The sequence below is a fragment of the Eptesicus fuscus genome, chromosome 2 (genome assembly GCF_027574615.1).
Source record: "Eptesicus fuscus isolate TK198812 chromosome 2, DD_ASM_mEF_20220401, whole genome shotgun sequence".
NCBI lineage: Eukaryota > Metazoa > Chordata > Mammalia > Chiroptera > Vespertilionidae > Eptesicus > Eptesicus fuscus.
Window position 1 is genome coordinate 14,992,786 of NC_072474.1, and position 12,831 is coordinate 15,005,616.

The 12,831-nt window shown below is 35.0% G+C and overlaps 1 protein-coding gene across 6 annotated transcripts in view; it reads right to left on the reverse strand.

The window, feature by feature from the left end:
• Positions 1–12,831, reverse strand: part of MIA2 (MIA SH3 domain ER export factor 2) — a 114,710-nt gene that overhangs the window by 22,511 nt on the left and 79,368 nt on the right. For 4 of the 6 annotated variants that reach the window (XM_054725531.1, XM_054725529.1, XM_054725540.1 and 1 more), the window contains 4 exons: positions 9,941–10,008; positions 8,389–8,471; positions 6,267–6,395; positions 989–1,147 (listed from right to left, as the gene is read on the reverse strand). In XM_054725531.1, coding sequence (XP_054581506.1) covers positions 989–1,147; positions 6,267–6,395; positions 8,389–8,471; positions 9,941–10,008 — 439 coding nt within the window. The remainder of the gene's footprint in view (positions 1–988; positions 1,148–6,266; positions 6,396–8,388; positions 8,472–9,940; positions 10,009–12,831) is intronic. The other 2 variants (XM_054725550.1, XM_054725545.1) reach the window with 1 other exon arrangement.

Below are 12,831 nucleotides of genomic sequence, written 5' to 3' on the forward strand. Positions count from 1 at the left end.
TCAACCAAGGGACTTGTGTGCATGCATACGAGCCTAACCAATGGTTAAGGACAACAGGGGGGTGGGGGCATCCGTGGGGAGGGGTGTGGGATGGGAATGGGGGGATGAGGACAAATATGTGATACCTTAATCAATAAAGAAATTTTAAAAATAAATAAAATGCTACAGTAGAAAAAAAAATGTTGCTTCAACGGCACAAAAGAAAGTCTTTTTTGCATCGAATGGTGACTGGCGATTAAAAGTGGATTTATTTTGAGAATCCCAAATGCACAAAATCATGGGTTGATCCAGGTCAACCGTCAACATCGACTGCAAGGCCAAATCACTTCGGAAAGAAGACAATGCTCTGCGTTTGGTGTGATCAGGAAGGTGTGGTGTATTATGAGTTTCTAAAACCAGGTGAAACCGTTAATACTGATTGCTACTGACAACAAATAATCAATTGGAACCACACTTTGATCGTGAAATGACCAGAATGTGCCAGAAGACACAGCAAAGTAATGTTGCTTCATGATAACGCACCATCACATACTTCAAAACCAGTTAAAGACACGTTAATAGATCTTGCCTGGGAAGTATTAACCCACCCGCTGCATTCACCAGACCTTGCTCCTTCAGATTACCCCTTGTTCCGATCAATGGCACACGCACTTTCTGAGCAGCACTTCAAAACATACAAAGTGAAAAATTGGTTCTCTGAATGGTTTGCCTCAAAACAAGAAAGGTTCTATTGGGACTGTATTCACAAATTACCTGAAAGATGGGGAAATGTGTAGCTAGCAATGGACATTACTTTGAATAAAGCACTTTTGATGTTTCTCCTGAAATTATCTTGTTTTCTTTGATGACAAAATCTACCATTATTAACCAGTACACCTATCACAGTTTTTCTTAAGACAGGGCACACATGTACTCTTTTCTTCCATTCCCTTATGTTGCATATACTGGTTGAATTTCAAATATAAATATAACTATACTCTTCCCATACCAGACGAAGGAATCATCATCCTACGATCATGTTCCCATGGAGGTGAAAGGGACCCAGTGTCAGAAGGTTCCCTGTGAGGATCAGTTGACTTATCATAGCTTGATTTTCCTCTTTCATTAGTAATCAGATGGTCCTGAGGATTTCCTGGACCTCTTGAGCCTAATTAAAGAAAAAAAAATACAATTCTGTTTTATCTAAAAAAGTATTATGAGAACTATCATCAAATAAAATCCAGACAGTTTTTAAAAAGTGAAAACAATCAGATTCCAACAAAATTTATCTAAACTACATTAGACTAAAACACTATCCTACCAAAGCCATTTCTAGACAATTTTGCCATGTGCATAAACAAGCACTTGCTTATAAAATTTGTTTGTAAATGTTATAAGCATAATAGTTTACATATAAAATCAATGGTTAAATTTTATATTATAAATGATGTCTGAAAGATAAAAGTAGAAAGTAAGTTGCAAAGTAAAGATTTCTATATCAGATGCAAAAACATAATTATAAAATAAAGTTTTCGTTGCTTAACTCATTAAGCGCCATGTCAGTCACTGGTAACTGACACTATACTTTCTGTCCGGGTGGTCAATCACTGGTGCCACCAGCATATCAGTGAAATTGGATATCTTGGACTAAACAGAAAGGAAGACAAAACAGGCTTGGTGCTTAACGTACTGAACTAATCTACCAAGTCAAAGAGCATGGTTTATTTAAAACAGTCATCTTAGGGACAATATACATATTTCAATGATTCTACAACTATTCTAAGTATTTCTTAGAAAAACTCTTTGGAAATATATTTAGGTTAACCTTAAAACCACTCAAGGAATTGTATCTCAGTGTTGTAACATGACATGACTCTACTTCTCCCCCAAAATGATTTTAATCAATCTGATTACAAACTTTGTATCACTAGGTAAATTTGTCTGTAAATGGCTTATAACTATTTCTAAATGTCGAATTCACCTTCAAAAAGAGCTCACAGCTCTGAAGGCAAGTCTAAAACAAGAGTTTCAGAAACAACAGCACTGTTGGAACAAACACTTCGAACAAAATAATATTAATTTGGATGAGAAAATCTATCATGCCTACATTAATTAATAAAGGAGGAAAAACACTTTAAAGTTCCCTTCTTATGACTCTAGAAAGGATAGTACCTAAATTAATAACCCATATGCAATTAAAAAAAGAAAAGACAGCCCCTGGATGGTGTTGCTAAGTGGTTAGAGCATCATCTGGAAAACTGAAGGGTCTTGGGTTCAATTTCCAATTTGGGCAGATACTTGGGTTGCAGGTTTGATCCCTGGCCCTGGTTGGGGTGAGTGCGAAAGGCAACCAATTGGCATATCTCTCACATTGATATTTCTCTCTGTCTCCCTCCATCCCTCCCTTCCACTCTCTCTAAAAAAATCAATTTAATATGGGGAAAAATCCTCTGGTGACAATAAACAAAACAAACAAAAAAACTGAAAAGAAAAGACAAATATAAAAATAATATTTAAATACTAAATAACAAAATATATTAAACACCTCATTTATCCATCATTGAGGGGTAAATGAGGTCAAAATTATATTGCCCAAAAAATAAAAGCTTATTCCTTTTCAAGAAAGCTTTTTTAAGAAAAAAAAAAAAAAACTTTTTAAATATAAGTCTTTCTAAAAATGCTTCCCACATTTCAAAACCTCCTTTAATAAAAGGAAACAAAATTTATTTTGACTTTTTCTTGATAATTTGTGCAAATCAGCATAAGCTTTCTCTTTTTTAAAAGATATAATAATCTTTTTAAAAAAATGTTTAGCACTGTCTTTTGTAGAATCAAGTGGAAAAGGGACTTTTATGTTAGAAGGTCAACTATCTCTTTTCCTTATAGCTGTACATTCTACCAAATTCCCCAAATCTTTCCTTCTAGTTTGTTCTTCCTTCTAATCAGTTCATTAAAAAAAAAAAAAGCTGGAAAAGCAGAAAACTGAATTGGTAGAAATGTGCAAGAGTGATTAGGCTAAATTCTTCTACAGTGAAGCATAAATCTTTAAAGGAGACATTCAAATGCTTTCCTCTGATTGTTTACTTCCAGAAGACCAAGTATAGGCCAACTGATTTATTTCTAGGTGAATATTACAAACTTAAGTTGCCAAAGGTTAAAATTTTTCATTCAGACCCAATATTTTATACAATTTATTTTAAAAATATTATTTCCTTTACTCAGCCTTATTCAAACACATATCTCACCCCATTTAAAAGGTGAAAAAAGGAAGGGACTCGGTCATCCTTCTTTGTGGGTCACAGGAACTTCCAATACAAAGCAACTCTCTTAGGGCCTGTTGATTACTTATCTAAAATCTCTGTAGCTTCTCTTTTTATTTATTTATTTTTAAAAATACACTGTTGTTTATTTATGCAGGTAACCAGGATAATACATTGTAACATTACACTTTTTTTTAATTTCTCTGTAAGCATTTCTAACAAATAGTAAAACACCCTTACAAATCATGTAAACACATCATATCTTCAAAGTAATTAAAAAGGAGAGAAAAATAATTGAAATAGGAGAGGAGAAATCAAAGGTAATTTTTACTCTTATTCCAAATATTAAGTTGATTACAAGCAATCCTTGACTTATATCATTCAACTTCTAGTGATTCTCATTTGTGTCTAGCCAATTATACCTTTATTTCTAGAGCACTCTTTTTAAGATTGCTGCCTACAACCCATTTTGGTGCATGATATTAATTTAGTCTTAATTCCTTTTTTTTTTAATATATTTTATTGATTTTTTACAGAGAGGAAGAGAGAGGGATAGAGAGTTAGAAACATCGATGAGAGAGGAACATCGATCAGCCGCCTCCTGCACACCCCCCACTGGGGATGTGCCCGCAACCAAGGTACATGCCCTTGACCGGAATCGAACCTGGGACCCTTGAGTCCGAAGGCCGACGCTCTATCCACTGAGCCAAACCGGTTTCGGCTAGTCTTAATTCTTAATCACTATTCTTTTTTAATGAAATGGAATAGAACTGAATAGAAAATATCAGAGAGCATTGAAAATAAGAATAAGTACTATTTCATGTAACTGATGTCAATTACATTTATATTGGTGTGTACTATGACATGATATAAAATATATTTCTTACTCTAAGCCAGGGCAAAAAATTGGGGGGAAATTAAAGCAAAGCTCTCTTAGAGCTCCAAGTGTCAATCAGCAACTCAGTCTCCTTCCCTGGGAGCTTTCAGCTCAAAGCCAATACAAGTGAAGGCTCTCTTCTCTCTGAGGTGTCCCAGGCTGTGGGTCCATCTGCTGTGGGACTAGGAAGCAGGAAGGACCAGTGAGTGCTATGTGTAGCAAACTGGTAATGGGGAAAGGATATAAATAAGAAATGGGCAAATAGAGAAAGTCTCATAAACATAAAGTAGGAAACTGATTTTTTTCATATTCTTGAAGGAAATTCCAAAGAAAGTGTTCCCAAAATATTTAATTATGAAGCTTCAACAGAGAAGTACACAGACTCTCTGAGAGGCTATTTTAATGAATTGTATCCATTTGAATATTAGAGCTTTCCTATGTTGTGTTTAGTTTGTTTTTATTTGGTCTCATTATTTTCTGTTCCTACCTCAGATTCAATATGTTAAAATCACTGACAAGCCAAAACCGGTTTGGCTCAGTGGATAGAGCCTCGGTCTGTGGACTGAAAGGTCCCAGGTTCGATTCCGGTCAAGGGCATGTACATTGGTTGCGGGCACATCCCTGGTAGGGGGTGTGCAGGAGGCAGCTGGTCAATGTTTCTCTCTCATCAATGTTTCTAGCTCTCTATCCCTCTCCCTTCCTCTCTGTAAAAAATCAATAAAATATATATTTTTTTAAAAATCACTGACAAAAACGGGGAATGGGGACATGACACTGGTGAAGGATGCTATCAGTTCTAATAAAACAGACTTGGGGCTAAAAACCTGACTTTTGATTTTGGAAGACAGCGTTCTATTATCTTTGAAATTTGCTACAATTCAAGGAAAATTTTAAAGCAACTGACAAAGTGAACAAAATATGGTGAGAGATCAAAAGAGGAATATTCCATCTGGGCAGGGGCTGGGTGGAGGGGGGCAAAATAGGGGGGAAATAGAGACATCTGTAATAGTGATAACAATAAAAATAAAGAAAATAAAAGGAGGAATACTCCAGGTACATAGGTAATACCACAGTAAGTGCTGATGAGCTAAATGCAGAAAGACCAGCAACTAATACTTAGGGACTTGAAGTAGTTCTGAAACTCTCAAATCATAAAACACATAAAGGAGCCCTGGATGGTGTGGCTCAAAGGGTCTCGGGTTTGATTCTCAGTCAAGGGCCTGTACCTAGGTTGCAGCTTTAATCCCAGCCCCAGGGGCAGGTGCAGGAAGCAATCAATCAATGTATTTCTCACATCAATATGTCTCTCACATCGATGTCTCTCTCTCTCTCCTCCCCCCATACCTCCTTTCCACTCTCTCTCTAAAAATCAATGGAAAAAATATCCTCAGGTGAGGATTAACAAAAACAAACAAACAAACAAACAAAAACACATAAAGGGATAACAAAACAGACAATCTTAGGTTGGTTTTCCAAAATATTGACAAATAATTTAGGTCTCCTTTAAGATTACCATCAAACTCTGTGTACAAAAGAGCAATTGTGAATTCCTCAATACTAAAAATAAGATTCTTTCACTTTGTTTTTCTACAATAAAAAGATAATGATAATGAAGTAAAAAAAATCTACCTTCTAATAATATTTCATTAAAGTACAATTTTATGCTGTTATATTGTTATTTTATATACTTTATAAAATTTTATACTATGTAGTATAAAGCAGAGTTCTTAAAAAGTCAAAAATATGATTTAAAAAGATATGCATCAAGTGCTTGCCCAAATGTATTCTATTATAACACACTTTCTAAGAGAAAAATATATTAAAACTAGAGGCCCAGTGCACGAAATTCATGCACTGGTAGGATCCCTAGTGGCTGCCACCAACCGGCCAGGGCCTCCCTCCCTTCCCCCGGCCAGCCCCGCCCCCTGGTTGAAATCCAGGTTGAGGGGACAATTTGCATACTACACTTTTATTATATAGGATTAGGTGTCAAATTTTGGCCTTTTCCAAACAAAAGTAACCCCTAACAAGTGCAAGGAGTGCCTGTATTTTCCAAAGGATTATTTTAAAGATTGTTTTTAAAGAAAAGTTGAGATGAAAATATAAAGTAAGGAAGAATTTAGAGTAATAAACAGGTTTAAACAATATACCTCTTCCTCCTCCCCCTGGAAGCAAAGGTGAGAGTCTGAGTGGACCCTCCAACAAAGGTGGAGGGGAGAGAAAAGCTCTCGTTTCAGATGAAGGTCGACCCAATGGTGAGGGACCATATGGGGAATGCTCTGGAATAATTAAAACAGAATGTTTAAATTCATAATTTCAATTAGCTACACTCAGATTAGAATCCCATTTCAACAATTACCATTAGGTCATCCTCCTGCCAATTTAAGTTTAATCCATGTCCTGACACTACTATGCCTTGGATTTTGCTAACATGAAATAGAATTCAACATGGAATTCTGTGTTCCATAAGTCCGTTTACCATGTACATTTTAGTCAATCAAGACATTATCCTCTTGATAATTAATACACATAAATAAAATAACCATACAATATTAAACAAAGAATACTGGTGATATTTTGGAGTTAAAAGAAAATTTGTGGGCATGAAGTTTGTTTTGTTTTTACAGGCAGTATGCTTCTAGATATTTCAGCTGGTGATGGCTGTAATATGGAAGGCTCAGATAGCCTGTGTTAGGCCATGATTTATTTGAGTAAAGCTTCAAATTTTGAAAAACAAAAATAAAAGCATAAAATACTCTACAGCATCAGAAATTACTTTTGATTCATTGCCAGTGAAAAGTAAAGTTTCAGTCATGGCCGCGTGGCTCAGTCACTTGGAGCGTCCACCATACACCAAAAGGTGGTGAGTTCAATTCCCAGTCAGGGCACATACCCAGGTTGTGGGGGCAGCCCAAGAAAAGTCAATTTACATACACTAATTCATTTAAAATTGTCACTCTCTCTATAAACCATATAATCAAGAGCCCTATCATTTTACAAACTTCACCATTCCCAAATAATGGTTATGCTTCAAAAGGTAAAAAAATTAACAGCAAAAATACCACCAAAATAACACTTTTTAAACACGTTAAATTTTATTATGCAGTTTACATAATATACACATGTAGTTGCAACAAAAGATCAAAACATTATTTACACACCCCTGAGATTTTTACATTAACTTCAGATAAGAAATCTTTCTGTATAATTCCTCTCATTCCTAACTTCATTACTCATAAACTGCTATCTTCAAAAATGTAGAAATAGACTTTCATTTTAATAAAACTGGACTCTCAAGATGATTTTATAACTTTTCAAAGGTTATTACAGGATTCTGTCTATATAAAGATAGGATTATTTTCATTGCCTCCCAAGCTTAGTTCTAATTCAACAAAAATTATTTTGAAAATTTTAAGCTATTTGGAATAGTATGAGATGCAAACCCATTAATGAGTGGACAGAAATATTAAATACATCTTCCAAAGAATTTGTCCTCTCTTGAGGACATTAAAGCAATCAAAACTCAGATTGCTGAGGTTTTCCCATCTTTTAATTAATATTTTTAAGTAATTAAAGGCTGTTTTAATTCTTATTTTTATTTTTTTATAGTTAAGAATTCTTTTTTTATTTAAGAAAAAGAACAGTGTATCATTGAGCATCATAAAAACATAAGGCAAATGTTATACTGGTGAAATCTTTTCCAAGTACAAATTCCCTTTTGCATGGCAAGTCAACTTTACTAACACATAATATGTAAATTATGAAACTAAAATACATCTAACACTTGTGTTTAAATTATATCAAGTTTCTGCTCTACAAATACATTATGTTGCTACCAGCTTCCTAATCATTAAATTCTCATTTTTATAATTCACACAAATACCAAAGAATAGTTAATATATAAATAGTCACAGCGCTATTCTACTTAAGCAATCCTTACCCATTCATTCTCCAAAACATAGTAATTAATGAATACCTTAGTATGTACCAAGCACTTTGCTTTTCAAGGAGCTCAAGGTACTAAATATACATCATTATATAAAATCCCACTGAGAAAGAAAGGTTCCAAATATTTATATTATCGCTAGGGAAAGGAAACTCAGAAACTTGGGAAACTGTGAGAGAACTTAGGTTAGAACCCTAGCTCCAAAATACAAAATATTTATAAGTAATAGTGCTAAATTTACACTAATATAAATTATATATACAACTTACATATATATATAAATAAATATATATGTATTTTTAAATGAGGGGTTAAAAAAAAGCTACCTCTGCCAAATGCTGTATTTGGAACATCAACTGCATAAGGATCTTTTTCTAAAAGTTCAAATTTAATCTCTGTTTCAGTTAATCTGAAAATAAAGAACAAACATCTCTAAGTTACTCGTCAAAGAAAAGCATCCACATTTCTAGAAAAATGCCACTATCAACTATAAGCTACTCTTCATTTTCTCAATATATGCATAAAAGAAACAGATCCTTTAAAATTATTCTGACCAAAACACCTTTCTATATTCCCTGCTATTTTGGGGTAACAGGTTTCTTTTTGCCAAGTGGCAGTGATGTTTTGCTGAGGTTTGAAATTGTTTTGTTGTTGTTTTCTTCAAAATTAGACAATAAGGGGTGCAGTATCACCAAACCCAAATTTAAAAATAAAAGGGTCCCTCAAGGTCAACCAGTTCAAATCTATCATTTTTCAACTAAAGAAACTGAGGCTAGGAGTTTGATTTATTCGAAATGAAAGTGCCAGGATTAAAACACAGGTTTCCTGGCTTTGAGTCACATATGCTTTCCACTATAATGTTACATATAGGATTCCAACCATAATGTAAAATTGGAATCCAATTAACTCATCCTACTATTTTACTCCTACACTTTTTTATCTTAGAAATGTGACATTTAAAAACAATACTATTTCTACTTCTTGACCACCAGATCTGAAATAAAACATTTGTTCATTTGGTTTTAATTTCTGAATAGAAAAGGCAAGCAAGAAGACTAAAATGAATGTTAATAGCACCTTCTGGCAAGAAATTATAACACTTTGGAAAGATGTTACAATCCTCATAGAAAAGCATTTATTCTTCTCTTTGACTGTACAATGTACATTTTTTTTCATTTTCTTACTGTAAAGTAATGTTACCCATTACATTAAAACTTGGGGATAAGAGAAATAATAAACACTTATTCCATTCATTTAACCATTAAAAGATGCTGATACACCGCGCCCGGCTAGCTCATTCGGTAGAGCATGAGACTCTTAAAAGATTCTGATACTCTGAGAATTACTATCTCAGAGAGATCCATCAATCCTTTCTCTTTCTATCCTATACCTAGCCTGTTGCTCTTTTATGTTTTGTTACACCTTTTATAAAAGAACCCAAGAATAGTTTCCTCCTCTGTTAGAGTGACCTCTCTTAAGACAAATGTTTCACCCAGCCGGCATGGCGCAGCGGTTGAGCGTTGACCTATAAACCAGGAGGTGAGGGTTCGATTCCCGGTCAGAGCACATGCCCAGGTTGCAGGCTTGACCCCCAGTGTGGGGCGTGCAGGAGGCAGCTGACCCATGATTCTCTCTCATCATTGATGTTTCTATCTCTCTCTCTCTCTCTCTCTTCCTCTCTGAAATCAATAAAAATATATATTTTTTAAAAAGACAAATGTTTCAAACAAAAAAAATCTAGTAACTCAGTAAAACTAAAAGATTTCACTATTAGATATGCTGGATCCATAAGCTTTCATGTTTACCCTTATAATATTAACTAACTAATAAAATAATAACTAAGAATAAAGTTTTCAGTGTTCCCACTAAGATACTTACTTTTGTCTGAGGTAAGAATTTTCTTTCTTTAAATCATTGAGGTTTCTTTCAGCAGTCCGAGCTGCCAACTGAAAGAAAATAATACGTTTTGAAAACACATTTATACAAAGTTAACATTAAAGATACATGTATATAATTATCTCAGTGATGGCATATAAATATTATAATCAGTTAAGTATTTCAGTAAATTCAATGTTAAATGTTTTAATTTAGAGAACATTTTTTATTTTTTATTTTATTTTTAGGGAACATTTTAAAAGGAAATAAGTTTCATGTAACCAGAAGATATGAGCCTACTAAAACTGGAGTTCAATCATGTACTTGCCAACAAATACTGTTATCTAGATGTGAAGTCAAGGATTTGCATTATTTGGCACTAATATCCAAAAACATAACATAAGCATGTAAGAAGTGAATGGAATGGAGACTCAGAATCATTATGCAGGCAGCACTGACTATGAAACAAGGTAACCATCTCTGGAAAGAAATCACTATAAGTCTGAGAAGCCAGAAAGGTCTAAAAGAGTTTCACAGCATACTGGTACAGGCTATTTTTTTAAATGGCTGAATATAATCAAAGCATGGACATTAAGTACACAGCGCTGTCACAACATATTGTAATAGGCTTTCACATTTTAGTTACCCTTTGTTTAATAAAATAAGAGGTTAGAAAATCAGATTTTATGTTACAGAAAACAAAGCTACACTTATAATAAATAGAAGAGCATGCACTACTCCCAAATTGTTGTGGGAAAAGGTAAAACTTGAATGGGTTATTGCATGTTTCCAGTCACGCTGTGGGTTCTCCAGACAGGCAGCAGCAGGTGTGGAACACCAGCCCTGCCGAACTAACGCAGTCCTAGGGCAACTGTTTCTATCATACAAAAGTAGGCAGATTAACTCAGTCTATAACCATAACTTGTTACAAGTAAAGGAACTACACTATCAATGTGTTCACTTAAAACTGCGAACTACACATGAGAATTGACTTTAACTGGTCAAAGAACATATTATGTAAATATTCACAAAAAACATAGCTTAGACATATTTTAGCACTCACTATGAAAATGATTTTCATAGGTAAATCTTTTTCTAATATATAATTACATAATAAATTTTTACTAACAAAAAAGTATATTATAACATAACAATTTTAGTTAATGAAATACCAATTCATTTGACTTTTAACAATGCAGAACCAAAATTACTGCTCAATGTTTTACACATAGTGGAAAATATTTACCTCAAGATAAGGTACAAAAAATACATCATTAATAAGTTAAAAGTAAGTTCTATGATTATAGTTTAGTATGTATTAATGATATACCTACAACAACAAAATAGAAAAACTGATGGCAAGTGAATACAGACTTTTGAAAAGCTTATACCCAAAGGTATATAAAACTACTAGAGGCCCGGTGCATGAAAATTCATGCACTGGAGGGGGAGTTCCCTAAGCCCGGCCTGCCCCCTCTCACAGTCCAGGAGCCCTCAGGGGCGGGAGGCAACCCAGTGATCAGGGGAAGGCAATGCCCCATCACACCTCTGCTGCTGCCACTGCTGGCAGTGCAAGCCTCGGGCGGCCCTGGTTACCTGAGCCTTGGGCAGCCCTCGGCGGCTGGGCAGCCGCCATCCAAGGCTTGTCTGTGCCTTGGGTGGCAGCTGGGTAGCTGCCATCCGAGGTTTGCCTGCGCCTCAGGCCGCCCCTGGGTAGCTGGGGGGCTAAGGGGCCTGACGGACTCCAGAGGCAGGCACGCGGAGCGGGGCTGAGGGGACTGGGCACTGCCATTATGTGGCTGTGGGCGCCGCCATCTTTGAGGGTGGGGCAGTCAATTAGCATATTTCCTCCTTATTGACTGTGGGCGCTGCCATATTTGAGGGCAGGGCAGTCAATTAGCATATTCCCTCCTTATTGGCTGTGGGCACCGCCATCTTTGTGATGGTGTGAGGGTCAATTAGCATATCCCCTCCTTATTAGATAATTTCAGTGAATGACCACAATGTATTCTAAAATACTGCATTCAGATATTGAATATTTACAATATACAAAAAAGCACTCAATTAGGCACAAGTGTTAAAGAAAAAGAAACAGTACCTATATCTTAAGAAGCTTATATCTGTGGTAATGACAAATATGAATGAGCATGGAACCCTGGCTCAGTTGGTTAGAGCATCATCCCATTCACCAAAAAGATTACAGGTTCAATTCCCAGTCATGGCACATATCTAGGCGGCAGGTTCAATCCCCATCAGCGTAGTACAGGAGGCAACCGATCAAGGTTTCTTTCACATTGCTATATCTCCCTCTCTTCCTTCCTCTCTCTCTAAAAGTCAATTTAAAAAACATGTCCTTGGGTGAGGATTAAAAATAATAAAAAAAATTTTTAATGAGTATGGTACTTGCCATAGGACACAAAAAACAAAGTACTCTGTGAGTCCAAAAGAAGAAAAGATTAAATTTAACAGGACAGAGCAAATAAATGCTCAATAGATAAAGTAACGTCTGAAATTATGAAATTATTTATAACACTAAAAAAATGCAAAAAAACTAAATGTTTATCAAATAGGAAAGGTTTATATAAGTTATGAAACATTCATAGAAAAATATCTATGATATATTAAGAAAATAGGTTATAAAACATTAATATATAACGTAATTTAATTTTTTAAAACACATATGTAGAGTGTCCCAAAAAATATATACATACATTTCAAATAATGATAAAGGCAGAGTTTATTAAAATACATTTCATTTTCAAAATTGAGCTATCAGCTGTTAAAGTGTATACATCTTTAGGGGAGACACCCAGTATGTGCTTCCATGACTAAATGTATTTTAAAAAGTATGGAATAAGGGTGAAGGGGGGATAAATGATGATAGAAGGAGACTT